Here is a 27,206-nt window from a genome sequence, read left to right as displayed (position 1 = left end):
CTGGGCCCTCCACTCGCCTCCACCCAGCCCCCCATGTACCTTTCTGCTTTCTGGGGGGCCTGCAGGGCCCCCAGTGCGATCAGCAGCTCCTCGGCAGCAGCCAGGGCCTCCACAGAGGGGGGCGTCGGGAAGGGGAAGTTGATGACCTGGATGGTGGAAACGTGGCAGGGACAGGGAATGCTGGGAGCAAGCATGGAGACAGCCCCTGCTGGCCGGGGCCGGGGTGCTGCCCCCACAGCCCTCCCCAGGCTCAGCTCCCTGCCACCCATCCTCTGAGCACTGCTCACAGCAGCTGGGGCGTGGGCGTGGACACTCAGAAAGGAGCCAAGGGCACCCTCCAAGTGCACGGGCAAGCCTGACTACAGAGCCTCTCTCATCCCCTCGCCGTCCAGCTACACCAAGGCGGTGCTGGACACAGCCTGTGTGCCGGCGGCTGTGCATGGCAACGGAGACAGCACACACAAGACAGGGCTTCGTCTGCCTGCACACCACACTCATTGGAGCAGGAGGCCCCGGGCAGCAGGGGGCCATGACGGGAACAGTGGGGCAGGAGAGGGTGCACTCAGCAACACAACAAGTGGACAGAGCACCCGGCTCTCAGACGCGGCACCTTAGAGATGGACCAACTGAGCAGGGGCATTCAAGGAGACAGCCGTCCACGCATGCTCCCAGCAGCCCGCAGTGGAAACCCCAGTGTCTGGGGACTGAGGACGCATGGGCAGCAGAGGGGGCTTCCCACACAGAGGGGCATGGCGCTTACACCTGCTATGGCACGGGTGAACCAGAGAGAAGCTAGTCACAAAGGCCCCATGGTATACACAGGCTGCACGGGTCTGGGAACTAATACCCCCCGGAATGTCCACCTTGGAGGGTCAACTGTGGCCATGTGGATCGTGTCTCAACACAGCTGTTTTAGAGGAAGAGTGAGTAGGAGTGGAACCTAACAGGAAGGAGTCAGCCGCATGAAGACACGTGGGGCAGGGAAGTGCATGCTGGGAAATGAGGCCTGGCAGGAAGGTGCAGGGGCCCAGTGAGGACTTAGGTTTGACTCAAGAGCAAGGGGAGGGGCTGATGCTGCGGCGTTGCGGGTGAAGCCATGGCCTGCAACCCCAGTATCCCATAAGGCCCTGGTTCAAATCCTGGCTGCTCCACTTCCAATCCAGCTCCCTGCTAATGTGCCTGGCAAAGCAGCAGAAGGTGGCCTAAGTCCTTGGGTCCCTGCACCCACATGGGAGACCTGGAAGAAGCTGCTGGCTACTGGCTCTAGCCTGTCCCAGCCCTGGCTGTGGCAGCCGTTTGGGGAGTGAACCAGTAGATGGAGGATCTCTTCTCTCTCCCTGTAACTCTGCCTTCCAAATAAGCGTTAAAAAGAAAGAGAAAAAAATGAGCAAGGGGAGTGGCAGAGGCCGCTGGAGAAGTGAGCGTTGTCAGGCCCTCGGCTCCAGGCCCTGCCTGACCTTCCCAGCCTTGTGACCCACGCTGGGCCCATCTCTGCCTCAGCTTCCTGTCTGTGAAATGGGGGTGAGAGTCCTGGTAGCTCCCTCCCAGGGCTGCTGACCACAGCCTGAAGGTCACACAGGCGAGGTGTCAGCATTTCCTCGGCACCCAATATACTGTGGCTATTTTCATTTGGTCAAAAAAAAAAATTTAAGCCCCAAAAGGAATACAAAACATTCCACATTAGAAAGCAAGCCACAGGGGCCAGCGCTGTGGCTCAGAGGGTTAACGCCCTGGCCTGAAGCGCCGGCATCCCATATGGGTGCTGGTTCTAGTCCCGGCTGCTCCTCTTCCGATCCAGCTCTCTGCTATGGCCTGGGAAAGCAGTAGAGGATGGCCCAAGTCCTTAGGCTCCTGCACCCATGTGGCAGACTCGGAAGGAGCTCCTGGCTCCTGGCTTTGGATCGGCTCAGCTCTGGCCATTGTGGCCATCTGGAGGAATCAGCGGATGGAAGACCTTTCTCTCTGTCTCTACCTCTCTGTAACTCTTTCAAATAAATTAATCTTTTTTTTTTTTTTTTTAAAAGAAAGCAAGCAAGCCACCGAGATTCGCTGTACTGTAAATGCTGGAATTTGGGCCCCGCAGGCCAAGCTGCCGCCTGTGATGCTGGCATCCCATCCCACAGCTGTGCCAGCCAGAGTCCTGAGACCTGGACGGAGTTCCAGGCTCCTGGCTTCAGTCTGGCCATTGGAGCCACTGGAGCCATTTGGGGAGTGAACCAGAGGACGCAAGCTCTACCTGCTTTTCAAAAAATAATTCTATCTTTCAACAAAAACAAAGTCTGGGGAAGAACCAGTAACAAAAGCCCCAGCTAGCGGATGAGGGCAGCCTCTGCTCTCCCCGGCGCTCAGCTCCTGGGACTGAGTGCTCAGGCTCACGCCAGGAACGGCAATGAGGACACATCTTTAACAGCAACTGAAGCCACTGGCTTCCACCCCCACCCGCCGTGTGTCCCCGGCACTGGCTTCCTTCCCTCACCCGCCGTGTGTCCCCGGCACTGGCTTCCGCCCCCACCCGCCGTGTGTCCCCGGCACTGGCTTCCGCCCCCACCCGCCGTGTGTCCCCGGCACTGGCTTCCGCCCCCACCCGCCGTGTGTCCCCGGCACTGGCTTCCGCCCCCACCCGCCGTGTGTCCCCGGCACTGGCTTCCGCCCCCACCCGCCGTGTGTCCCCGGCACTGGCTTCCGCCCCCACCCGCCGTGTGTCCCCGGCACTGGCTTCCGCCCCCACCCGCCGTGTGTCCCCGGCACTGGCTTCCGCCCCCACCCGCCGTGTGTCCCCGGCACTGGCTTCCGCCCCCACCCGCCGTGTGTCCCCGGCACTGGCTTCCGCCCCCACCCGCCGTGTGTGCCCGGCACTGGCTTCCTTCCCTCACCCGCCGTGTGTCCCCGGCACTGGCTTCCACCCCCACCTGCCGTGTGTCCCCGGCACTGGCTTCCTTCCCTCACCCGCCGTGTATCCCTGTCCAGAGACCTTCAACCTCCCTGCTCAGCCTCCTTAGCTGCTAGGTGGGGGCTGCCCACATGCAGGGCGGGGAGGCGGACTGCGCTGACCTGCATGGCACCTGGCACCTGCCAGTGTGGTCGGGGCACTCTGCCTGGACCCCCCATCCTGGGGATGGGTGAGGATCCCACCCCTCCACCTGCAGGACTGGGGAAGAGCCTGGGGACAGCCCGCTGAGGTCAGTGTGCAGGCCGTGCTGCTCTGTCCCCAGGGAGCCCAAAGGGGCTGCAGCACGGGGGGGCAGTCACAGGAGACCCCTGCCAGGCACCGCTGGCACAGGGCAGCAGCTCCTGGGCCCCGGGCCATGCAGGGCCGTGACTCACCTTCTCTATGCTCAGCGCCTTCATCTGCAGGACCAGGTCTTCCACGGGCCTCCGGGTGATTTCTGGAGGAGGAAACTGCTCGAAGTCACCAAACACTGCAGACGAATACAGCCTGGGCAGGGAGAGGCAGCACAGGGAGAGCCAGCTCAGCCACGCCAGCCGCCAGCCAGCCCTGCCCAGCCGTGGGCCAGGCAAGGCGAGCACCTCTTCCTGCCTCACCTCCCTCACCTGCGCAATGGGACAACAGCAGCCTCCCTGGGAGCAGACACTACACACAGACGGCTTACGATGGGGCCGGCCGCAGGGGCCGCGCTGGGCCAACTTTAACTACGCTTGCTTCTGACCCATGTTCTTGATATATTTTCTAAACTTTCAGCTTTTGTCATTTAAAACAAGGTTAGAAAGAAGAGCCGGCGCCGTGGCTCAACAGGCTAATCCTCCGCCTTGCGGCGCCGGCACACCGGGTTCTAGTCCCGGTCGGGGTGCCGGTTCTGTCCCGGCTGCCCCTCTTCCAGGCCAGCTCTCTGCTGTGGCCCGGGAGTGCAGAGGAGGATGGCCCAAGTGCTTGGGTCCTGCACCCCATGGGAGACCAGGATAGGCACCTGGCTCCTGCCATTGGATCAGCGCGGTGCGCCGGCCGTAGCGCGCCAGCCGCGGCGGCCATTGGAGGGTGAACCAACGGCAAAGGAAGACCTTTCTCTCTGTCTCTCTCTCTCTCTTACTGTCCACTCTGCCTGTCAAAAAAAAAAAAGAAAGAAAGAAGAGCAAGAAAGCTACCACAAACAGCAGCACGCAAACGTGGAAAACTTACTGACCAAGGACACGTCTGACAAGGCTGACACCCAGATCACACAGACAGGTTCACACATCAACGACAGAAAGACAAACAGCTGAGCTGAGTGTTGTGCAGGAGAGGAGCCAGCCGTGCTGGTTAGAGACCCACCTACTCCACTTCCTGCTGAGGTACCCTGGGCGCCAGCAGCCAGTAAGTGCCAGGGTCCCTGCCACACCCACACAGGAGACCAGGATGGAGATCCAGGCTCATGGCCTTGGCTACAGCAGCCATTTGGGGAGTGAACCATCAGATGGAAGATCTCTCTTTCTCTCCTTCTCACTGTAACTCTTTCAAATACATGAATTTAAAAACAAACAAACAAACAGACTAGGGGCTGAGTTCAGCAGTGGAACAAGGGACAAAGTGAGCACCTGAAATCTGGCAAGAAAGGGGGCCCTGTAGATGGAGGAGGGATAGCGCCTCTCCTCACCCTCAGTGGTGGCTGCACAGGAACCCGGAGGCTCACCTGTAGCAGTGGCCGGGCTCTGTCCGGCCCGCCCGGCCTGCCCGCTGGTCGGCCGACGCCTGGGAGATCCAGGTGACACGGAAGGAGGACACACCCGTGACACGATCATAGTAGCGCTTCTTGACCTTGCCGCAGTCCACCACGTACTTGATGCCGGGGATGGTGAGGGACGTCTCGGCCACGTTGGTGGCCACCACACACAGCCGAGTGCCCTCTGGGGGTGGCCTGAAGACCTAGTGTTGTTGGGGGGGAGATCAGGTTTCTTTCCATCAGAGAGAAGTGGGCCTGGCTGGGGGTGGGAGGCCAAATCCATCCCCCCCGGGCCACTAAGCTCCTCTCCAAGGCCCCAGTGTCCTCTCAGAACCCTCAACTTCAGCACCCGCTCGCCTCTGCCCCCACGCCCGGAAGCACCGTTACCTGCGCCTGCTTCTCTGGGGCCAGCAGCGAGTAGAGCGGGAGCACGTGGAGGGGGAGGGAGGGGTCCGGCTGCTCGCCTGCAGGAAGCAGAGGCTGCCGACAGCCCTGGACGGGACAGACCACCCAGCGCCCTCCACCAGCCCTGCTGCCAGGGGCTCAGCTGTGAGATGGGCGAGGCGGGCAGGCAAAGCCTGGGGACCAGTGAGAGCCTCCCAAGGGTTCTCCCGTCACAGCTGCCACTGGGATTCCCTTCTCCCAGACTGGTCCCCTTGAAGAAGTTGGGGTCAGCCTGTGGGGTGCCCCACACAGCCCTAGGCCAGGCACCCCCGGCCACTCCTGAAGCCTGTGTTCACACAACAGAGTGGGCCCTGGGCCTGGTGACCCCGTGACACTCAACACCACCAGAATTGAAGCCCCCACGCACCAGGCAGTCTTAGGAGCTCAGGGTACAGCGTGGACAGAGAAGCCAGCAAGGCCAGCTCTCCTGCGGCTCACACGTGGACCCAAGGGTGGGACTTTGGGTTCTTTGTAGCTGTCTCTCAGCAGGGGCTCCACACACTTGCAGAATGAAGGACCTGAATGAGGTTGAGAGTGGGACGCACCTCCGTCGGCCTCGTCATCCCCCAAGTCCAGATCGAGGTCGGAGCCCAGGGCCGCCTCCTCGTCGTCCATCTCTGCCTCCCGGTCCTCATCGCCCTCGCCCGCCGGCAACACCGAGTAGTTATCCAGGTTGATCGGGGGCAGTGTCTACACTCAACGAGACACAAAGAGCATGGGCTGTGGGTGCCCTGCTGTGGATGGCGTTGTGCACAGCACAAGCAAGCCCACGCACCCCGTGGGCCCCGGGACCCTCGGGCGGCCACTAAACATATGTTTCCTCACCCAAGAACTGGAGACAGTTCCAGGATTCACCTCCTGGGGCTGCTCTCCACACTGAAGTGCAACAGGTGAGAGCAAGCGGGGAGTCCATGCCGCCACCTGGGGGAGCCCCCCCAGCACGCTCTGCCCCCACTCCGCAGCAGGGGATCCACACAGGCCCTGCTCGGGGTGCCCGGGGCCCAGCAGCTCCACGTGGCGCACCGAGACAGGATTTCCCGTTTCACTCCAATCCAGGGTGGGCTGGCGGCCACCAGGCTGGACACTGCAGCCCTGCAGCCCGAGCCCCCAGCACACCCCAGCCTACCGAGCCAGCCTGAGCCTTTCTCGTCCTTGCCCGCGACTTCTTGAACTTCCGCATTTCTTCCGCCGAGTCTTTCTCGTCTTCCTTTTCTGCAAATGAGGGGAGGTGGGGAGAGAGACACCTGTGGCCAGGGCAGGGCAGAGCGCTTTGCTCCTTGTCACCCAGCAAGGCCACTGCCCGCGACCACTTAATTCAGAGAGGGAGAGGCGGGGCAGCCGGCTGAGCCCCAGCCGGGGGCAGTGGGGGGCTGAGCATGTGCACCCTGGTTACCTCTGGCCTGGGGCCTGGCAGGTGGGAAGGCCTTCCTGAGCCTGCGGCACAGAGCGTGCACCTCGGCCTGCCCTGTCAGGAACACCAGGATGCCACCTGTGGGAAGAGCCGGGCCCCGGTGTCACCCATCAGTCACTCAGCAAACACTTCCTTCCTTAGCAACCAGCACCGAGACACAGGGCTCCAGGGAGCCAGACGGCACAGTCATGGGCGGACGAGTCACCCCGATGGAGGTGCCGTGAGACCCCATGGTGCCACTCCTCAGCACGGATCCACGAGGACTGGCCACAGGTCTCACACGGGAACCTGCGCATGTGTTCAGACCCCAGGCTGAGGGGAGGCTCCTTGCTGCCGAGCACCTGGTACAGCCCGTGTCTCCTCGCCACCAGCCCAGAGTCTCCAGACAGGGGCCGTGCACCCTAGGAGGCCTTGCACAGTGAGCAGGGGACATGGGGTCTCACGTGTGCTGGAAGCATTCCTGCCACTCTCGGCCCTTGCAGCAGGGGGAAACATCCTGGAGCCCAGCTTTGGAAGACCAGAGTCTCTGGTGAGAAGTGACCACAACTACCGCAGCTGCTGGGTTTGGGGGCTGTGTGTGTGCTAAGTGGCGCCAGTGCCCAGGACCATGGTTTCCTTTTGATGTCAATCCACGCTATCCTCCCAGTCAAGGACACGCCAGTTTGGTAACACCAGCTAAGAGGACACAGCCCTTCCCCTGGACCGTGCGTGGGCACCTGCCTGTGCCCATGGACTGCTCTGCCATCAGAGTGGACACAAACCTAGCCCTCAGCTGCCTGCTCCAGTCCACACGGGAGGCTCGCACTATTCTGGGCAGAAAGAGGCCGGGCAGGTGCTGCGAACACTCCAGAACAGAGAAGAAACGGGCACGGCAAGGATGGGAGAGTGTTACAAACCCCTCAGGGAGGGGCCGAGAGCCTGGGCCTCAGCCCCCGCCAGGCCCACCTGCAGGCAACATCCGGTGGATCTTGCACACCTTCCGGAAGCACTCGCCACTGTAGTCTTCCAGTGGGGTCCTCTTGTTAAAATGCACCGTCACCGGGAACTGCCGGGACTCCACCTGCAGGGGCCAGAGAAGGCGTGGGGGTGCTGCAGCCAGGAGTACCCCCCTCTCCCCTGATCTTGCTACTTGTGTTTTTGAAAGTGTGTTTATTACTTATTTGATGGGCAGAGTTAGAGAGGGAGGGAGAGACAGAGATCTCCATCCGCTAGTTCACTCCCCGAATGGCAACAATGGCTGGGCTGGCCCAGGCTGAAGCCCAGAGGCAGGAACTCCATCCTGGTGTCCCATGTGGGTGGCGTCCATGGCTGCCTTCCCAGGCGCACCAACAGGGAGCTGGATCCCTGACCTGGGCCACAGCCTATAAACGCATACCTGTCCGCGTGACAAGGTGAGGTCCATCAGGAGCCTCCTCCCCCTGGTGAGGCTCAGAGGCCCCAGGAATTACCTTGATGACGGGGGGCGGCTGGGCGAAGAGCCGCTGGTTCTGGGTGAAGTCCTCTACCCGCAGCGTGGCCGACATGATGAGCAGCCTCAGCGGCAGGTGCCTCTGTGGGGGACAGGCCTGGCGACTCAGGTGCAGGCATGCCTGCAGCCGCAGAAACGTGCTGTGCCCTCCCCACTGTTCCCCAGCCCCCCAGGTTCCCAAGGACCCCCTGGTGGGTGGGAACCCACAGTGGGCCCTGCCTCTCCCAGGGCAGCAGCGCGCCCCAGCGTCAGGCGGGCACAGCCACTGACAGCTCCCACCGGATGCCGTCACTGTGTGTCTGAGGTTCAGGGAGGAGATGCGTGTGGCTGGGGGCCCTGGCTGTCACCCCCAGACAGTCCCTGACACAGCCCAGGGGGGCTCTGCTCTTGAGCCCTTGCTGTCTTCAGCTGCTACTGAACCCCGGAGCCCAGAGGCAGGGGCAGGGGCAGGGGCAGAGCAGTCAGCAGGTTTGCAGCCTCAGAGCCAAGTGCACACAGAAGAGACAGGCCTGCAGACAGCAGACGAGAGGTGAGAATGTGGGCGGCAGCTGAGGGTCCTGGTTTCCTCCCGGGGAAGAGTGATGAAACGCTCTGAAGCTGACTGGCCAGGGCTACACAGCTGAGGGTCCCAGAGGCCACGGAGCCACACCCTGGAAACGGCTGTTACGTGGGATGTGAGCGATCTTGAAAAAGCTTGTCACGAATAAAAACCGCACACTCAGACGCAGTCCAGGGCCTCTGTGCCGCTGCCCTCTGCTCCAGGGGTGGGCGGCCCTTTTCCTGCCGGGGCCGTCTGGATCTTGACAACATCGTCTGCAGGCCACCAGAGTGAAGCACCTGAGGCCAGCCTGCTACACAGCTACTGAAGTTTGAGTCTCGTCTGCGGGTGCCTCGGCAGGGCCTGACCCGGCCTGCAGGCTGGACACACGTGTGCGCTTTCCCACACCTTCTGCCATCCACCAAAGGCCACCTCTGCTTTGAGGTCCCCCGTGCCAGTCAGCTGACTCCCTGCCACCCAGGCTGCAGCGGGAGCCCTGGGAGGACGGGCACCAGCAGAATAAGACAAGGTCTTTGTCGCTGTTGGTTTCTGGGGCCTTGACATGGCGAGGGACGAGGTACCCGCAGGGCACGGGCCGTTCTCCAAGGAGCTGACCCTTGGGAGGGTGGGGACGCCTCCACTGTCCACTTCTGCCTCATCTCGGCCAGGGCAGGGGATGGGGGGAGGTCACGGCTGGTCCTGGGGAGCCCATCTCAGGGCCCAGGCAGCCCCACTTGCTCTGCAGAGTCAAAGACCAGGAGGCCTCGTGAGGCCAGCTCCAGTAGGGGCCGGTGAGCCCTGGCTCCTGGCTGGGGCCTCTTGCTTTGGACAGAGAGCAGGAGGACAGAGAGTAGGAGGCTGGACCCAGGCCCTTGTGGGAGGGGGTGGGACGAGGGGATGAGTCACTCCACGAGACCTGCTTACGGCAGCAGTGCAGGGTACACACAGGCGTGGGCAAGGGGGCCCAGCTCCTGATGGCACAGTGGGGTCCTCAGCCTTGGGGTTCGACCACCCCACCCTGCCCCGTCCCACCCCGCCTCCTGTGCTACCTTTGCCCGCAGGGACACGATGCGGGACAGCAGGCCGATGAGGATGTCGGTGTACACGCTCCTCTCGTGGGCCTCATCGATGATCACCACCTTGTATTTCAGCAGCAGGAAGTCCTGGGCAGGGAGGCCGGGAGGTGAGGCCTGGGCCGCCACAGCTGCTTTGTACCCCAGAGCTCCAGGAGCCCTGCAATAGCTTCTCCCACCTCCCCAGGCCTCGGTTTCCTTATCTGGGAGATGGGGACAAAGGTCCACACCCTGAGGTCTTGGGGCGGTCTCAATGTCAATTAAAACCTGGACAGGGCAGCACAGAGCCAAGGCTGGCAGAGAACAGACAAGCACCAGGCAGCCACTGGTCCCCCGGGCTGACCTACCAGACGCAGAGGCCGACAGGAAAGGGAGGGGAGGAGCTGGGGACATCACCAGCCCCAGGAGCAGACAGCAGCTCCCCACCTGGGCTCTGCCGGCCACCCTGCCGATCTCATGCCCCCGGAACACAGGCTTCCAGGGCGGGGGCGGAAGGTACCAGGCTGGGCACTGTGCCTGGGACCCAGAGCCACCTGTTCACAGCTGCATCCAGACCAGGAAGGCCCTGAGAGGACACGGTCACGGGCCTTGCTCTGTGAGACAGAACAGGCAGCCCACCTTCTGGATTTCCTTGAGCAACACCCCGTCCGTCATGAACTTGATCCTCGTCTCTTCGGTCACGTTCCCTTCGTACCGGATCTGGTAGGAGACGACCCTGAGGGGAACAGGCAGGCTCCAGCTCAGGGAGGTGACGCACATGCCTGCCGCTGCCTGGGCTGCTCCAAGGGGTCGAGAGGAGGGCAGCACCCACCAGCTACCCAGAACCAACCTCAGCCCTCTCCCCAACCTGTTCTGCCTTTCCAAAACCCGTGTTTGGCAAGAAGGAACCCATAGGAGGTCCCCGTGTCCCATCATCTGGACACTCCCTGGGAGCAAGCTTGTGGGGACACAGGGATGTGGGGGCTCAGGGCTCAGGGCTCAGTTCCCAGTGACCACGGGCACCGTGTTGGGGCTGGTGTCATGGCACAGAGGGTTAAGCTGCCACCTGCAACACTGGCATCCTACATGAGCACTGGTTCAAGTCTCAGCTGCTCCATTTTTAAAAAAAAAAAATTATTTTATTTATTTGAAAGAGTTACAGAGAGAGAGAGAGAGAGAGAGACAGAGACAGAGAGAGAGAGAGAGGTCTTCCATCTGCTGGTTCACTCCCCAAATAGCCGCAATGCCCAGGCTAGTCCAGGCCAAACTCAGGAGCCAGAGCTCCTTCCAGGTCTCCCATGTGCATGCAGGGGTCCAAGCACTTGGACCATCTTCCACTGGTTTCCTAGGCTCATTGGCAGGGAGCTGGAACAGAAGTGGAGCAGCCAGGATCGGCACCCATATGGGATGCTGGCACTGCAGGCAATGGCTTTACCCGGTTTGCTACAATGCTGGCCCCAGCTGATCCAGCTCCCTGCAAATGCATCTGGGAAGACAGTGGAAGATGGCCCAAGTATATGGGCCTCTGCCACCCACCGTGGGAGACCCAGGTAGAGTTCCAGGGTACTGGCTTTGGCCTGGCCCAGCCTTGGCCATTGTGGCCATCTGGGGAGTGAACCAGTGAATGGAAGCTCTCTCTCTCTCTCTCTCTCTCTCTCTCTCTCTCTCTGTATCTGCTTCTGTCTCTGCAACTCTGCCTTACAAATAAATAAATAAATCTTAAAAAAAAAAAAAAAAAAACAAAGGAGGGGGGAGGCATGTCTCAAAGTCTCTTTTTGCAGCCTACACAGTGAAATCTTGAAGGCAGAATACGACACCCAACGCCTGCTTCTCACAGAAGAGAGGCGCCGGTGGAGCAGGCTGGCCCCGAGCTCAGCTCCTGAAACTGGGGTCTTGGCAGCATGGGCCCCATTCAACTACTTTCCCAACTTCTGCATATACCTGAAACTTTTACAATAAACTTAAAAATTTTACAATAAGGAGGGCACTGGTGCAGGTTAAGCCACCACTGGGGACACCCATGCACCAGGGACTCAGCCAATCCGTCCTAGCCAGCCTCCTAGAAACAGGCGCCCGGGGGCAGAGGGGACAGCTTGAGTGCCTGGGCCCCTGCTACACACGTGGGAGACCCAGGCTGAGCTCCTGGCTGCTGGCTTTGGCCTGGCCCAGCCTGGCTGTTGTGGGCACTTGGGGGAGTGAGCCACTAGATGAGAGATCTCTGTCTCTCTGATGCTCTGCTTTACAAATAAATAAAAATTTAAAAATTTCCTTACTGTTTCTTCAAAAAAACCTGTTTCTATAATAAAAAGTTGAAATGGGTAAGATATAGAGTGGTGTGTACGGGATGCCACCATTAACATACAGGTGAGCGACACCGCAGACAGAATCCTCTAGAAGAATCCGCAGGAACCAGGCAGTGGCTGCCTCCCAGGGCTGAGGGCACCCAGCACACAACAGCAGCAGCCCGCCCCACGGTGGACGCAGGCCCTGAGTGCCCGGCATGGGCCTGCACACAGGAGGCGCTGCTTAGTGAGCACCACTGCATGCTCTTGTGGCTCCTGAACCACGGCCCACACTGGGCGAGGGACCTTGACCACCAGAGCCTGGGGTGCGGCTGAGGTCCAGGCGCCTGCGCTGTAGCGCATCCCCACAGCTGTGCGCGAGCCCCTGCTTGCTCTGCTCGCTGCTCCCACAGCCACGTCCTGTGCTCACCGCAGGGCGCAGCCCGCACTCCGGAACCCGAGTGCTCACCGCTGCTGGCCACATCCGCCCACTGGCCCCATCTCAGGTGCATGTCTGTGCCACTTGTCCCTGGGTATGTGACTGTGGCGGCCCGGCTGGTCCCCCATCCATCATGCACACGCCCTCTGTGAGACGACTCTGGCGACAACTCCCACTCTGCTCCCCACGTGAATGGGGGCCCACAACCCTGTGCTCAGCTAGGTCGGGCCAGCCCCCTCTGGGCAGGGCCACGGTACCAGCCCCCGACGCCTCCCCCAGGAAGCAGGGCCTCACCGCTGCGACAGATTCATCTCCTTGGCCACCCTCTGGGACATGGCCATGGCAGCCACTCGGCGGGGCTCGGTGACGCCGATGATGCCGTCGTCGCTGGGGAAAGAGAACACAGCGCATCAGCAGTGACGGCCCCACTAAGACTCACGCCTGGCCTCACCCGGCCACGGTCGCATGGAGCAGTGCCCGGCAGCACTGCTCAGCACAGGCGGCAGCCTGTGAACCAGGCAGGCAGCACGCGGCAGCGGCCATGGGAGCGAGGCTGGTCTTGGTGGACGGCTGGGAAGCATTTCCAGGGCATGTCGTCAGGCGCAAAGCCAGGGGCACAGAACGCAGTGTCGGGCTGGGCCCGTGTCCTGAACACAAGGCTGGAGCTGGAGAAGTCCAAGAGCAGCAGTGCTGGTTCCTCGGCGTGACAGACGCTGACGCTCCACACGGCGCGTGCACGAGGGCAAAGGGGCAGCACACCGCGACTTGCTGGATTATCTTGCCGCTTTTCCACCAATCCAAAATCCCTCCCCAGGAAAAAGCTGGAGGCAGGCACTGGTACAGTGGCTCAGGTGCCTCTGGGGGCTCGGCCCTGCGGCACAGCAGGAGGCAGCAGCTAATGGCTCGGCTACTTGGGCCCTGCCTGGCACTCGTTGGAGTTCCTGGCTCCTGCCTTTGGCCTGGCCCAGCCCCAGCTGTTGTGGCCATCTGAGGAGTGAACCAGTGGATGAAGATCTCTTGCTTTTTCTCTCTTCCCATGTCTTTCAAGTAAATTTAAAAAATGTAAATAAAAAGTTTAGCAGAAAAAAAGTTAGCTAGCGGACAGCATTATTTCTGGGTAAGAGGAAGAAGAATCTACTTGCACAGAATATCTCTGAAGGACGTGTAAGAAATGGATTAGCTGCGAGCTGGGGGGAGAGTGGCGCCCTCCCGGAACCGAGGCTGCGGCCTTTGGCATTGGAACCATGTCAGAGTTGAATCAGAAAAATGAATGAGCCTTAACCATAAACCTGACCGGCGCTGCCTTTGCCTCTCTGGCGCGGCCTTGCCTGTGCACCGTCCTAGTCACTGTTGGCCCCGCAACGCCCGTCTCCTGAGGTTGACGGCACGGCCCCGCTTTATACATGAGGACAGTCCAGGAGAGGTGACCAGCGCCTGCCCCACCAGGGTCACCACACGGCGGGTCTGTGGTACTGAGTCTGGCTCCCAGCGGACACTCCCAGGGCCGGGACCTTTGACACCTAGAAGAGCCTGGCACAGCCTGGCCCAAGGACACCAGGCAGCTGCTGGAGGGAAGAGGCCTGGCGGGGGCAGTGTGGGCTGTGGGTGTGGGGCCTGCCCCATGGAGCACAGCTCCTCCAGACCCAAGGACTGGCCAAGGGGTGGGGGCTCGCGGTGCCTGGGCTGCAGGGCAGATGGGGTGGCTTCCCCCTGGGTGGAGGGATCTGGTTACTGCCAGGCAGAGTGGGCCCGAGTCTCCAGTGAGCTCCCCCAGCAGGTGCCACGTCACACGTCGTCACACCTGTGTGTGGGGCCTGGTCTCCCTGTGCCCTGCCCCACACTCCCACGCCCTTTGCTGACTGTGCCTGTCTGCTGACCAATCAAAAAGCCACGGTGTGACCCCAGGCTGTCTGGACCTGGCGAGACACGCGTGGCTCCAAAGGGGGACGCTAATGCAGACGGCACTCGCGGTGCCAGGGCTGTTCACGCAGTGTCTTCTGCAGGTCCCCTCTCATCCTGACAGCCCGTGACGTCGGCGCTCGTGTCACCCCAGCTCCACCCGAGGACACTGTGGCTCGGAGAGTAACTCGCCTGGGTCACACAGCATGGAAGCGGCAGGGCCAGGATCAGAGCCCCAGCGGTCCAGGCACTCAGCAACTTTTGGGGACCGCACTCCACAGTGGCCGAGAGACTGCAGGGACCCCTGCACCCGCCCCTACCTGCTGTAGCCTGCTTCGTACAGGAACTGGGGCACCTGTGTCGTCTTCCCACTGCCGGTCTCGCCGCACACGATGACGATGGGGTGCTCGGCCACTGCCTCCATGATCACTTGCTCTTCAGAGAGAATAGGGAGCTTGAGCCGCTCCTCCTGGGGACAGACAGGGGCCGTCGTGGAAGGCACGGAGGGCGGCCCAGAGGTGGGGCCACACTCACACCCAGCAGCACCACGTGGGGCACTGTGGTCTCCGTGGAGGGGCGGCTGAGTCATGTGCAGTGACAGCTGGGAGGGGGACAAGGAGCCACGCATGGCCCAGGGAGGCAGAGACAGAGACTGCGCCTTATGGGCCTCACGTCCTTGCACAGCCAGGTTGCGGCAGAGCAGCCTGGCCCCTCTGAGACGGGGAGCTCCCTGCTGCTGCTGGTGGGAGCCTCAACCCACAGCACGACAGCCTCCGTAAACAGCTGGGGCACACCTGAGCAAAGTCAAGGACAGGTGACCTGGCAGCTCCTCCCCTGGGTGCTTCCTCTAGACCCTCACGGGTCCCCGCACACACACGTGCACATCCCCCTAGATCCAGAGGAACTTTCTGGAAACACTTCTCACCCCTGTGTGCACACACCAGCACGACAATATTTTCCTACGGAGGAGGGGAAGACTGGTGGGCGGGTGGCCCAGTGCCAGCTGTGAGCTGCAGCCTGCAAGCACTCGAAAGGTTCAACTCCTGCCTGCTGCACTTCCAACTCAGCTTCCGCTAAGGCACTGAAGAGGCCCCAGAGCCTGGGCCCCTGCCCCACGTGGCAAACCTGGGTGGAGTTCCAGGCTCCTGGCTTTGACCTGGCCCAGGCCCGGCCGTTGAGGCCATTTGGGCAGTGAAGAGGTGGAAGGAAGACCTCTCTCTGCCTCTCACCTCCCTCTCTGCAACTCTGGCTTTCAAATAAATAAATAAATAAATGAAACTTAAAACAAACAAACAAGAATATTCAGAAGAGCAGCAAAGGCAACACCAAAGGCCAAACAACTCAAGCGGCCACAAGAGAAAATACTCAACTCAGATTCCTCAACAGGGAGCTCGCCAGTGGCAGGTGGAAATGGGGCCCCAAGACTCACATCCACACGGAGAGCCTGCAAACACCAGGCTGAGCAACACTAGCACCAACCGCAACGTCAAGGCCACCGCGAGACCGTGTACAGGGACGGGCAGACACAGGCAGCACCCGGCTTCCGACCAGGCTTGGAACAAGAGAAGCAGGTGCAGAAGCCCCAGGGGACGGCCGGACGCCGGATGGGGAGACACCCCAACCACCTGGGCTCACCACCTGGCAGCAACCTGCGGGTGAAGCCACTGCCACTTTGGGGTCACACGTCAGGCTGTCATCTGAGCTGCTGAGTATTTTATAAGCACACAAATGCACACAGAACTGGAATTACAATCCCATGACCAACACCTGTTCTTATTAGGAACAATGCCCTGATATTTTCTATCCTTTTACCCTAAAAGAAAAACAGGCTAGTCACATCCCACCTAACTGTCCACAACTCACTTCACAGCGTGAAACACTCCGGGGACCCAGCGACCCTCGAGCCTCAGGGCCTTTGCCCATGTACTTCCTAGACAGAGACGGTTGGCCCCGCGGCTGCCTGGCTCCTGCAAGGTCGGCAGCTCTCACCTTTCCTGCTGGACCGTCAGCCCTGCAGGGAGCAGATCACTGCCCTGCCTGTGCCCAGCTCAGGGGCTGACGTGCAGCACACGCTCAGCGGAGACAGCAGACAGACACGAACAACCACTGCCTGGGGTGGGCCAGGCCTCCCAGTGCGTGCCCAACGTCACTGGGGAAACACAGACTCTGCCTCTGGGGTTTGAGTCCTGCAGGGGCGTGGCCTTCACACCCACCAAGCCCTCCCAGATGAAGGCAGTGAGGCCCAGGAAGTGACCTGGAGAGTGGCAGGACCGGCTCTGGGTTTGGGGCCATTTGATCCCAGAGCTCCGCCTCTGATCCGGATCAGTGAGCAGCTGTGCCAGGCGGAGTGGGCAACAGTGCTGGTGGGAAAGCCAACCCACCAGAGCAGGCAGCCCTGGCAGTGTGCGTGTGGGGCCTGCTGCAGCTCAGCAGGCTTGTCCAGCCCCGCCCCGTCCCGGGCAGGCGCAGAGACACTACTGCCCAACGGAAGGACGCGGCCTGCTGCACTTCACGCCCTCGCCCTCACCCTCACCCCTCCATTATCAATCCCAAACGCTGCGGTGGCAAACCTGCATCTCAGGGGAGCGGTGCACGGGGACGAACACAGCGGGCTTCGCCGGCGGCCTGGGCAGCGCCGCGGCTGCAGGAGCAGGGGTCCCGGACGCAGTGGGCTGGCAGGGGGGTGCCAGGCTCTGGTCCTTGGGCCCTGGCAAAGCTGGCGTCAGAGGCACTGCCACTGTCTCTGCACTAGGCAGCTCAGAGGCCGGGGCCTCGTCAGGCTCAGACTCCGCTGAGGACGCCGAGGAAGCAGATCCCTCCTCTGCCGACGGCTGGCGACGGCGCTTCCGGTGGGCCCCACCGAGGCTGCTGATCTTCTGACCCTGGGCTGCTGCCTCGTCGGACTTCCTGCTGGGACGGCGAAGAGGTCACCTGTGCAGGCCTCAGGAAACCCAGGGCAGCTCCAGGCTGCCGGACCCTCACCTGAGGTCAGGACTCACAGGGCACGCCCCTTCCTACCACGGGGCCTTTGCACTCACTGCTCACACCCCAAACACCCATCTTGCAGACAACCTCTTCCCCACTCAGCTCTGCTTGAAGGTGCCTGTGGGGACGCTGTTCCTGACAGCACAGCCTGGAACACCACCCCCCTTCACACGCGGGATACAAGCAGAGTCTTCACAAAGTTCACGCATTTCAAACATTTCTGTACCCAAATAAAATGTTTTTGACAGAGAGCTTCCATCTGCTGGTTCACTCCGCACATGCCTGTAGTGGCTCCGACGGACCTCAGCCAGGAGCTGGGAGCTCCATCCCGGTCTCCTGCATGGGTGGCAGGGACCCAGGGACTTGAGCCATCCTCCCAGGGTGCACATCAGCAGGAAGTTAAACAAGGCGCGTGGAGCTGGGACTTGCACCCAAGTGCTCCGTGGGACGTGGGTGTCAACTACTGAGGCTAGGTGTGCCTTTAAAACTGTTATATTTTAATTCAATTTTCCACACACTTTTGAAATCACCCTATACCCGTGAGTTCACTGCCTGTGACCCACGGTGACATAGGGGAGGCATTGTCCTTGGGTACTGCTCTGTCCTCAGGGCCTAGGGGACAGCCTGTGACCCACGGTGACAGAGGGGAGGCATTGTCCTGGGGTACTGCTCTGTCCTCAGGGCCTAGGGGACAGCCTGTGACCCACGGTGACATAGGGGAGGCATTGTCCTGGGGTACTGCTCTGTCCTCAGGGCCTAGGGGACAGCCTGTGACAGTTTGTCCTTGGTAAACAGTTGCTAACTGGACAAGACAGGATGGCCAGGACTAATACCAATCAACAGAGCAGAGGTGAGCATCACGGCACAGTAGGTTAAGCAGCTGGTTACAACGCTGGCATCCCACACTGGAGAGCTAGTTCGAGTCCCAGATGCTCAGTTTCCAATCAGCTTCTTGCTGATGTGCTAGAAAAGCAGCAGGTGGTGGCCCAAGTGCCTGGGGCCCTGCTATCCATGTGGGAGACACAGATGGAGTTCCAGGCGCCTGGCCCAGCCCTGCTGCAGCCATCTGCAGAGTGAACCAGTGGATGGAGGCTCTCCCTATCTCAAATCAACCCTGCTCCCTCTCTCTCAGATCAACCAATCCATCTTGGAAAAAGAGAGGAAGCCAGGGGTGAATGAGAGGGGCAGGAGGGGCACCCAGACTCGTCTAAGGGTTCGCTGCCCGCAGGAGTGGAGCATCGGAACTGTCCAGCTGCCCAACACCAGGAGGTGGGGGACCGGCATTGTGGAGTAGTACGTTAAGTCACCACCACGAGGCGGGCATCCCACATCAGAGCGCCAGGTGGCGTCCCGGCTGCTCCACGCTGATACCACTCCCTGTTGATGCATGGGCCCGTTTCCCATGTGGGAGACATGGATGGAGCCGCAGGCATCTGGCTTCAGCCTGGCCCAGCTCCCCGGCTGCTGTGGCCATTCAAGGAGTTAACCAGCGATGGAAGACCTCTCCGCCTCTCCCTGTCACCCCGTCTTTCAAATACATCTCTCTCTCTTTTTTAAAGATTTATTTATTTGAAAGACAGAGTTACACAGAAGGAAAGGTAGAGAGAGAGAGAGGTCTTCCATCTGCTGGTTCACTCCCCAATTGGCTGCAACTGCCGGAGCTGCGCCAATCTGAAGCCAGGAGCCAGGAGCTTCCTCTGGGTCTCCCACGTGGGTACAGGGGCCCAAGGACCTGGGCCATCTTCCACTGCTTTCTCAGGCCACAGCAGAGAGCTGGATTGGAAGTGGAGCAGCTGGGTCTCAAACTGGCGCCCACATGGGATGCCGGCGCCTCAGACCAGGGTGTTTACCCTCTGAACCACAGCACTGGCCCCTCAAATATATCTTTAAAAAAATTTCTTAAAAAGACCAGAGATGGGAACTAGATTTTATGCAAAATCTCCAAATTGTTAAGTGCTGGCTGTACTGGGTTGAACAGTGTCTCTCAAAATTCATGGCCACCCAAAGCCACACAGGGCGACTCTGTTGGGAACAGGACACTCTGCTGACCTGCGAGCTGCAGGACAGGAGCAGCAGCCATGGTGCCTCTCACTGGAGGAGGCATCCAGTGCTGGGACCACCTCACACGCCGGCCCTCCCCTGCCCCCACCCAAAGGGGCAGCGGCCGCTCACTCTCTGCGGAGGTACACACCCCTCCCCCAGCTGGGCCCACCACTCACTCTCTGCGGAGGTACATGCCCCCCCACCCGGTAGTGACCTTCGCTCTCTGCGGAGGTACACGCCCTCTCCCTCCCTCCCCCAGCTGGGCCCACCACTCACTCTCTGCGGAGGTACATGCCCCCCACCCGGTAGTGACCTTCGCTCTCTGCGGAGGTACATGCCCTCTCCCTCCCTCCCCCCACCCTCAGCCCACCACTCACTCTCTGCGGAGGTACACGCCCCCTGCCCTCCCCCCACCCTCAGCCCACCACTCACTCTCTGCGGAGGTACACGCCCTCTCCCTCCCTCCCCCCGCCCTCAGCCCACCACTCACTCTCTGCGGAGGTACAAGCGCTCCCCGGTGCCCAGCTTGGACGTGGTGTAGAACAGCTTCATCTCGGCCTCGGACGCCTGCACCGCGCTCAGCTTCTGCAGCAGCTCCGCTCGCTGGGAAAGGACACGCGTGTCGGACACCTGGCCTCGGGACCGCTCCTCGGTGACTCTAAACAATCTCAGCGCGCGCACACCTGCACACCTTCCCCGCCAGGGCTTCACGGTGCTCCTGGGTCAGCTCCCTGGGGCACCGACTACCCACACGCCCACCAGCAGGACACCGCGTGGAGCCGGGCCCAGGCTGCTGGTGGAGGCAAGCTGGCCCCAACCTGCCTGGCATTAACGCAGTAGGAGGGGCGAGGGCCGGCGGGATCTTCCACCCCAGTGAAACACTCCTCTTAGTTTTTAAGACGGATTGATTTACTTATTTCAAATGCAGCGTGAAGAGACAGACCTTCCATCGCTGGTTCATCCCCCGATACCTGTAACAGCTGGAGCTGGGCTAGGCTGAAGTCAAGAACGCCACCCTGTCTCCCAGAGGACAGGGGGCCAGGAGCTGGCCTGGAAGTGGACCAGCTCCCTCCTGTGTGGGATGCGGATGTCCCCACAGCAGCTTAACCAGCTGTGCTGACGCCTGGCCCCTCCCCCCGTTCTTCAAAGTGTCCACATGCGCACTTCACAATTACAGGGCTCGGGAACAGGGACACATACTGACCAGTGCTTAGGACACACTCGGGTGGGCAGGTGGCATGCCGGTGAAGACGCCGTTCCAGCTCCCTGCTGGTGCCCCGGCCACCCACGCGGGAGACTCAAACTCAGCTCTGGGCTCCTGGCTTCAGTCTGGCCCAGCGCTGGCACTTGCAGCCACATGGGGAGTGAACCAGCAAATGGAAGATCTCTCTCTCTCTCTCTCTCTCTCATCTCTCCCTCTTTCTCTGTAACTCTGCCTTTCAAACAAATAACTCACACAAAATAAAACCGCCCAGCACCGAGGGCACAGGCCCGGCCACAGTCAACGCTGACCTCCCGGCCCCTGTACCACAGCCCTGGCCATGACACGGCCGACCTTCAGGGTTGGGCCACAACTGTTGTCATCATGGCCTGGACAGCAACCTCTCCGGCCCTCTCTCAGCTGCCAGCTGCACCCCCAAGTTTTAAAACCTGCAGAACTGAGGCAGAACTGACCCAGCAGATGCTGACGTACAGGAAGCCTGGAAGCAGCGTGCTCCCACATCACAGGGAGACACAGGGAGACACCCGGCTCCTAGCAGCGAGCTCCTGCATCACAGGGAGACGCAGGGAGACACCCGGCTCCTAGCAGTGTGCTCCCTCATCACAGGGAGACACAGGGAGACATCCGGCTCCTAGCAGCGAGCTCCTGCATCACAGGGAGACGCAGGGAGACACCCGGCTCCTAGCAGTGTGCTCCCTCATCACAGGGAGACACTGGCTCCTAGCAGTGTGCTCCCGCATCACCGGGAGACACTGGCTCCTAGCAGTGTGCTCCCACATCACAGGGAGACGCAGGGAGACACCCGGCTCCTAGCAGCGTGCTCCCGCATCACAGGGAGACGCAGTGAGAGACACAGGGAGACACCCGGCTCCTAGCAGCGTGCTCCCGCATCACAGGAGAGCTGCGGGAGGAGATGTAGTAAGACACCCGGCTCCTGAGCACACCACACACAGGGACTCGGACTAAAAACCCAGCTCCTCTCACACAGCCATGCTTCCAGGGCGCGACAGACGCCTGTGGCTCCCGCACAGCACCAGGCAGAGAGCACTCCCCTCATTCCAGTTCTACAGATGGGCCCACGCAGAGACCGTGGCGGGGGGGGGGGGGGGGGGGCCCACCTGGCTCTTCTTCTCCTTCTGCTCCAGGACCCTCTGCAGGGCCTTCCTCTCCTTCCTGCTCAGCGGCTTCCTCTCCTTCCGCGGGGGCGGGGCTCTGGTCTTCTTCTTCTTCCTCCCGGGCAGGACAAGCGCGTTGCTCTCATCCACGCCTTTCAACGTGCCCTTGTCTGCAAAGACACCATCGCCTTGTGCGCAGCCCGAGAAGTCTGGGGCCATCTTCCCGCGGGGCGCTCTGCCCCCACCCGACCCCACCACGGACCTGTCCCACTCACAGGCGTCCCAGAGACCCCCGGGAACTGAGGGCTGAAGGACTTTCCTAAGAACACAGGATGCTCTCGTCAAGGTGGGGGAGGGGGCTTTCGGTGCCCCTGGAGGTGCCTGGGTTCAAGTCCTGGCTCCACTCCGTTTGCAGCTTCTTGCTTATGCACACCCAGGGAGGTGGCAGGCAATGGCTCAAGTACTTGAATCCCTGCCACTCACGTGGGAGCCCAGACTGAATTCCTGGCTCTTGGCTTCAGATGCTGTGCACGTATGGGAGTGAACCAGCGGTAGGAAATCTCTGTCTCCCTGACTCTCAATATAAATACATAAGAATTTTTAAAAATTTGAGAGAGTATACAGAATTGAGTTTGAGTCTTCTTCTTCTTTTTTTTTTTTAAAGCTTAATTTATTTGAAAGGCAGAGAGAGAGACATTAGCAGGGAGCTGGACTGGAAATCGAACAGCCAGGACTCAAATCGGCGCTCCAGTGCTGGCATCACAAGTGATGGTGTAACCTGCTGTGCCACAACGCTGGCCACCAGGCTCACCAACTCCAGACACAGCAGTGTGCAAGCCCACAATCGGCGCCATTTGAGAGAAGTCCACTTCTAGTACTCTCCTTGGGCGAGCTTCTTCCTGGCTTACGTCAGACGCCGGGTTCCCGTACAGGCAGTGCCTGATCCTTTGTCACCTCTCAGGAGAGGGTCCGTGACTAATTAAGAACGAGACACTTTTGAGCCATACTAGCTATAGCCACACTGTAGTTCTCAAGCAAAACGAAAGGCAAAACCCCCAGAATCTACAAACCAAAGCCAGGCCCCCACACAGGGGCGCTTTCTTGCGTTTCCAAACTGTCTCCACTTTAATTTCTATTATGGCCAATACCGGTGGGGGTGTTCAACTTTTAACACACTTCAAGACCAAAAAGTCCTAGAACCACAGTGTTGCAGAAAAACACGGGGGACAAACCCCAGTGAATCGCGGGGAGTGCGTGGGGTTGGACGGGTCAGGAAGGTTCTCCCCAGGCCCCTCCCGCTCCCGGGAAGACAGGGATACACGGAGACAACACTCCCCAAGCCTCCGGGTCCAGGAGAGCTCGGTGCCCCTGCGGCAGGTCCGACGCCAGCCTGGAGGTCTGCGGCCCTGAGAGGGGCTGACTGCTGCTGTCGCAGGCATCGGGCCTCCAGAGCCCTGACCTTCCGCGGCAGCTTCCCTGTGTACCACCTGCGCCGACAGCAGGCAGGACGGCCAGTGGTTCCACTTTACAGAGTGAAAGCTGAGGGACAAGACGTCGGTGACCTGTCCCAAGTCCGGCCAACCACGCAGCTTCTGAGGAGGTCCAGACCCCTCCCTGTGGCCAATGTCCCCTGTGTTGGGCCCAGGGGTCCTCCTGTCCCGCCCTCCCAGGAGCCCTCAGCGAGCCAATCCCAGCTTCGGACTGAAAACAAACACTACGTATACACAGCCGGCTCCGAAACACGCGTCTCCACCTGCACGAGCAGCTCGGAGCACCTCGGGCAACAGGCGCCCACCGGCCCCGCTCGCGCCCAGGAGCCCCGTCCTCTCTGCAGCTGTGGCCTCCGGCGACACGTTCTCCCTGGGGTCGCCCCGGGAGCCCCGGCCGACCCCTCCTCGGCGCCACGCTGCAGCCCCTCGTCCACACCGCGTTCCGGGGGCTGCGCCTGGCTGCCTCGCCCGTCTCCTCCCGCAGGTGCGGGGGGCAGGCTGCCCCCGGGGCCCAGGACCCTCAGCCCGCGCCGGAAACACCAGGCCAGGGGCCACGGAAAGGCACGGAACCGCCCCCGTCTTCTGGCCAAATCCTCCGCGCTGCCACAGAGAGAAGCGCCGGGTGCTGTCCACCCCAAAAAGCCCCCCCGGCAGCCCGAAAGCCCAGCCCGGCCCCGCCCCGCGCCGGGAGCCTCACCCTCCAGTTCCAGCCGCACGGGAGGCGGCTCGGGGGCGCTCTTCGAGGGGCCGGGGGCCGCCTGCTGCCGCCCCTTGACGTTATACCGCCGGCGCAGCTTCCCCATCGCGCCTCCGGCCGGCTAGCCTCCGCGGACCGCGACCCCAAGCCCTCTACACGTGGGTTCCCCGGCCACCGGCTCAGGACGTGAGACTTCCGGGTTGTGCTCTCGCGATAGCTGCAACTCACGGGACCGCTGAGGGGCGGGGCTGCAGCGAAACCATGCGGAAAGGCGGGGCCAGGCCAGGGCGGGGGCGCGGCCAGGCGAGGTGGGCGGGGCCGTGCGGGGGCGGGCGGGGACAGACGGGGCTGGGCGGGGCCAGGCCTTGGGCGGGGCTGCGGCGAGACCATGCGGAAGGCGGGGCAGTGTGGGTGGGCGGGGCCTGCGGGGAGGGCGGGGCCTGCGGGGAGGGCGGCGCGGGGCACACTTGGAGGCGGGGGCGAGGCGCTGCGGGCCCCCCAGGCTGGAGGGCTTGCGTCCCGAGCTGTTCTCACGCTGCGGGCCCCGAGACTCCACATCCGAGTGATCCGCTAATACTGTGCCATTTTGCCCTAGCGAGTGTTAAAATTGAGCCCCGCCCCTAGGAGGAACGGCCCCCGCCCTCCTCTGCGCACCCATCTTTCCTGACTCCTGCAGGGACCCGGTCACTCCAGTGCCCTTCGGAGAGCCGGGGCAGACTGCAGGGAGCCGCTAGTCCACCGCCTTCCACCCGCCCCTGCTCCACGTCAGCCCTGCGCACGCGAGCACCGGCGAGCACCGGCTCCCCGGGACCGCGGCGCCCTCCTGGGCACAGGAGTCACCCCGGACCACTGTTCTCCGTCAGAACATCAATGCATTCAGAGAAAACACGTAGATCGCACCATAGTCATCACGGAGACGCTGGCTGGCAGTGATTTCGACGTTCTAGAAAGGACAGGGCACGGAGAAGGGAATGTCTTCCTCTTCTTGGAATCGTGACTGGCCTACCCCAGTGTGTTCTGTGCTGATACCACATCAACGGGAAAAAGGAGAACCCGATGGTAAACTCATTTATTAGGAAGGACAAAGTTACTTTAAAACCTGGCCCATGAAAAACATGGAGAACCCAGAAGAAGGAGTGAGGGGCTGGCTCGTGGCACCGCAGGGGAGGCAGGTGGGTGTCCCGGCGGCCCCACTTCCAGCTCCCTGCTGATGTGCTGGGAGAGCCCGGGGCGGCGCCAGTGCTTGGGCCCCTGCACCCGCGTGGGAGATCCAGACAGTCCCAGCCTTCTGGCTGCCACCTGGCTCAGTCTTGACCTTTGCAGCCATGTGGGAGTGAATCAGTGCAGGAAGATGCTCTCTTTCCTCCCCTCTCTCTCTGTAACTCTGCCATTCAAATTAATAAATCTTAAAAAAAAAAAAAGTGTGACTGAATTTAGATAAATTCTTCCCATGCAGAAAATCCCAAATCAAAACCAAAACAAACTTTCAGGTGTTGCATGTCAGAATTTACATACTACACATATGAGCATTTTAAAGAAGTATATATTTTTAGAAATGAGTTTAGAAGATATTCATTTTAATGGATTTTTAAGAGGTATAATTAGTACATCAAAGCTGTATTTTCAGGGCTGGCACTCTGGCAGGTTAAAGCTCTGGCCTACAGTGCCGGGATCCCACATGGGCGCCGGTTCAAGTCCTGGCTGCTTCGCGTAGGATCCAGCTCCCTGTTAATGCACCTGGGAAAGCAGCAGAAGACGGCCCACGTCCTTTAGGCCTCTGCACCCATGGCAGGAGGCCGGGAAGCAGCTTCTGGCTCCTGGCTCTGGCCGTTGCAGTCATCTGTGGAGTGAACCAGCAGATGGAAGAGCTCGCTTTCTCTCTGCCTGACTTTACCTCTATTTGTAACTATGTCAAGTAAATGAAAAATAAATCTTAAAAAAACTTGTATTTTCATAGAATGTGTTTCTTATTATAATAGTGATACTCTGTAAATGTGTTTAAATAAATGAGAGGTATAGTATATATTTTTAAGATTCAATGTTTAGTTTTCTAAATTAATTATTTGAGAGGCAGAAGAAAGAGAAAGCTCGCCACATGCCCACTAACGGGCCAAAGCCTGGAGCTGGGAACGCCATCCCGGTCTCTCAGGTGGGTGTCAAGGACCCAATTACTTGAGCCGCCCCCTGCTGCCTCCCAGGAATGCTGGAATTAGGAGCAAGACACTGAAGCCAGGCACTCCAATATGGGATGGGAGCGTCTTAGCCGCCAGGCCAAACACCCACCCTTCAAAGTTGTAAAAGCTACGAAGCTGGGAGTGGTCCTCCGACCTGGCCATTAGGATGCCCGTGTCCCCGCTGATGGGAATAGCTGGGTTTGAACCTTTTCCCGTTGCAGCTTCCTGCTAATAACGACCCTGACCCAGGGTGCCGGGTATTGTGAAAACTCCTAGAGAGCTGCCGCATGATTTTTTTGTATTTTCTGTAGGTTCTGTTCTACCACCTCAAAATTCACTGAAGACAAACACCACCAAAAAAATTAGTCAAAGGACGCGAACAGGCAGTTCCAGAGGGGTACACCCAGGGCCAGGGAATCTATGGAAACCTGATGGGGAATCCAGAGGTTGCAAATTTAAAGACAAAATAGTTCATTCTTTGGGTTAGCAAAACTTAAGTTTTACTTTTCTGGTTGTCTAGGGGAGGGAAAGTTTCTACCCTGTAAAGGTTTGATAATTGAGTCTATGAAATAAACGGACAGGAGACAAACTCAGGGGGAAAACCATTTTAACTGCACAGAAACAAACATCCAGGAGCCGGCAAAACACGGTACCCAAGAGTGAGGCAAGAGAGGGCCTGGTGGCACTGGCAGCGAATCCGACACCGTTCACACCACTGGGCTCGCTTTTTAGAAGTTGTTCAGAAAAACCTAACACTGAACTCAGCGGGGACCGGAGCACCAGGACTCGGACCCAGCCTGAGTCAGATTCACTATAAATAAGTAAATAAAGAATTATAGGGGCCGGTGCTGTGGCGCAGCGGTGCAGCGGGTTAAAGCCCTGGCCCGAAGCACCAGCATCCCATATGGGGGCCGGTTCTAGACCCAGCTGCTCCTCTTCCAATCCAGCTCTCTGCTGTGGCCTGGGAAAGCAGTAGAAGATGGCCCAAGTCTTTGGGACCCTGCACCTGCGTGGGAGACCCAGAGGAGGCTCCTGGCTTCGGATCGGCACAGCTCTGGCCGTTGTGGCCATCTGGGGAGTGAACCAGCGGATGGAAGACCTCTCGCTCGCTCCTCTCTAACTCTGTCTTTCGAATAAATAAATCTGAAGTGGTTAATAATAACAATAAAAAAGGCCGGCGCCGCGGCTCACTAGGCTAATCCTCCGCCTTGCGGCACCAGCACACCGGGTTCTAGTCCCGGTCGGGGTGCTGGATTCTGTCCCGGTTGCTCCTCTTCCAGGCCAGCTCTCTG

General features: G+C 60.4%; 1 protein-coding gene across 4 annotated transcripts in view; it reads right to left on the bottom strand.

The window, feature by feature from the left end:
* DHX37 (DEAH-box helicase 37) overlaps positions 1 to 23,937 on the bottom strand; it is a 30,431-nt gene extending 6,494 nt beyond the window's left edge. The window contains exons 1-17 of one of the 4 annotated variants that reach the window (XM_062181956.1): positions 23,741 to 23,937; positions 21,557 to 21,723; positions 19,707 to 19,819; positions 16,759 to 17,098; positions 14,509 to 14,657; positions 12,584 to 12,676; positions 10,208 to 10,304; positions 9,566 to 9,679; positions 7,959 to 8,075; positions 7,456 to 7,570; positions 6,493 to 6,588; positions 6,226 to 6,311; positions 5,645 to 5,789; positions 5,043 to 5,119; positions 4,626 to 4,858; positions 3,325 to 3,436; positions 40 to 146 (exon numbers count right to left, since the gene is read on the bottom strand). In XM_062181956.1, the coding sequence (XP_062037940.1) occupies positions 40 to 146; positions 3,325 to 3,436; positions 4,626 to 4,858; positions 5,043 to 5,119; positions 5,645 to 5,789; positions 6,226 to 6,311; positions 6,493 to 6,588; positions 7,456 to 7,570; positions 7,959 to 8,075; positions 9,566 to 9,679; positions 10,208 to 10,304; positions 12,584 to 12,676; positions 14,509 to 14,657; positions 16,759 to 17,098; positions 19,707 to 19,819; positions 21,557 to 21,723; positions 23,741 to 23,846 (2,267 nt within the window). In that variant the 5' untranslated portion in view covers positions 23,847 to 23,937. The remainder of the gene's footprint in view (positions 1 to 39; positions 147 to 3,324; positions 3,437 to 4,625; positions 4,859 to 5,042; positions 5,120 to 5,644; positions 5,790 to 6,225; positions 6,312 to 6,492; positions 6,589 to 7,455; positions 7,571 to 7,958; positions 8,076 to 9,565; positions 9,680 to 10,207; positions 10,305 to 12,583; positions 12,677 to 14,508; positions 14,658 to 16,758; positions 17,099 to 19,706; positions 19,820 to 21,556; positions 21,724 to 23,740) is intronic. The other 3 variants (XM_062181958.1, XM_062181957.1, XM_062181959.1) reach the window with 3 other exon arrangements.
* Positions 23,938 to 27,206: the final 3,269 nt, after the last annotated feature.

Source organism: Lepus europaeus, chromosome 23 (genome assembly GCF_033115175.1).
Source record: "Lepus europaeus isolate LE1 chromosome 23, mLepTim1.pri, whole genome shotgun sequence".
Lineage (NCBI taxonomy): Eukaryota > Metazoa > Chordata > Mammalia > Lagomorpha > Leporidae > Lepus > Lepus europaeus.
Note: the sequence above shows the minus strand (reverse complement) of the source record. Positions and strands in the feature narration are given on the sequence as shown.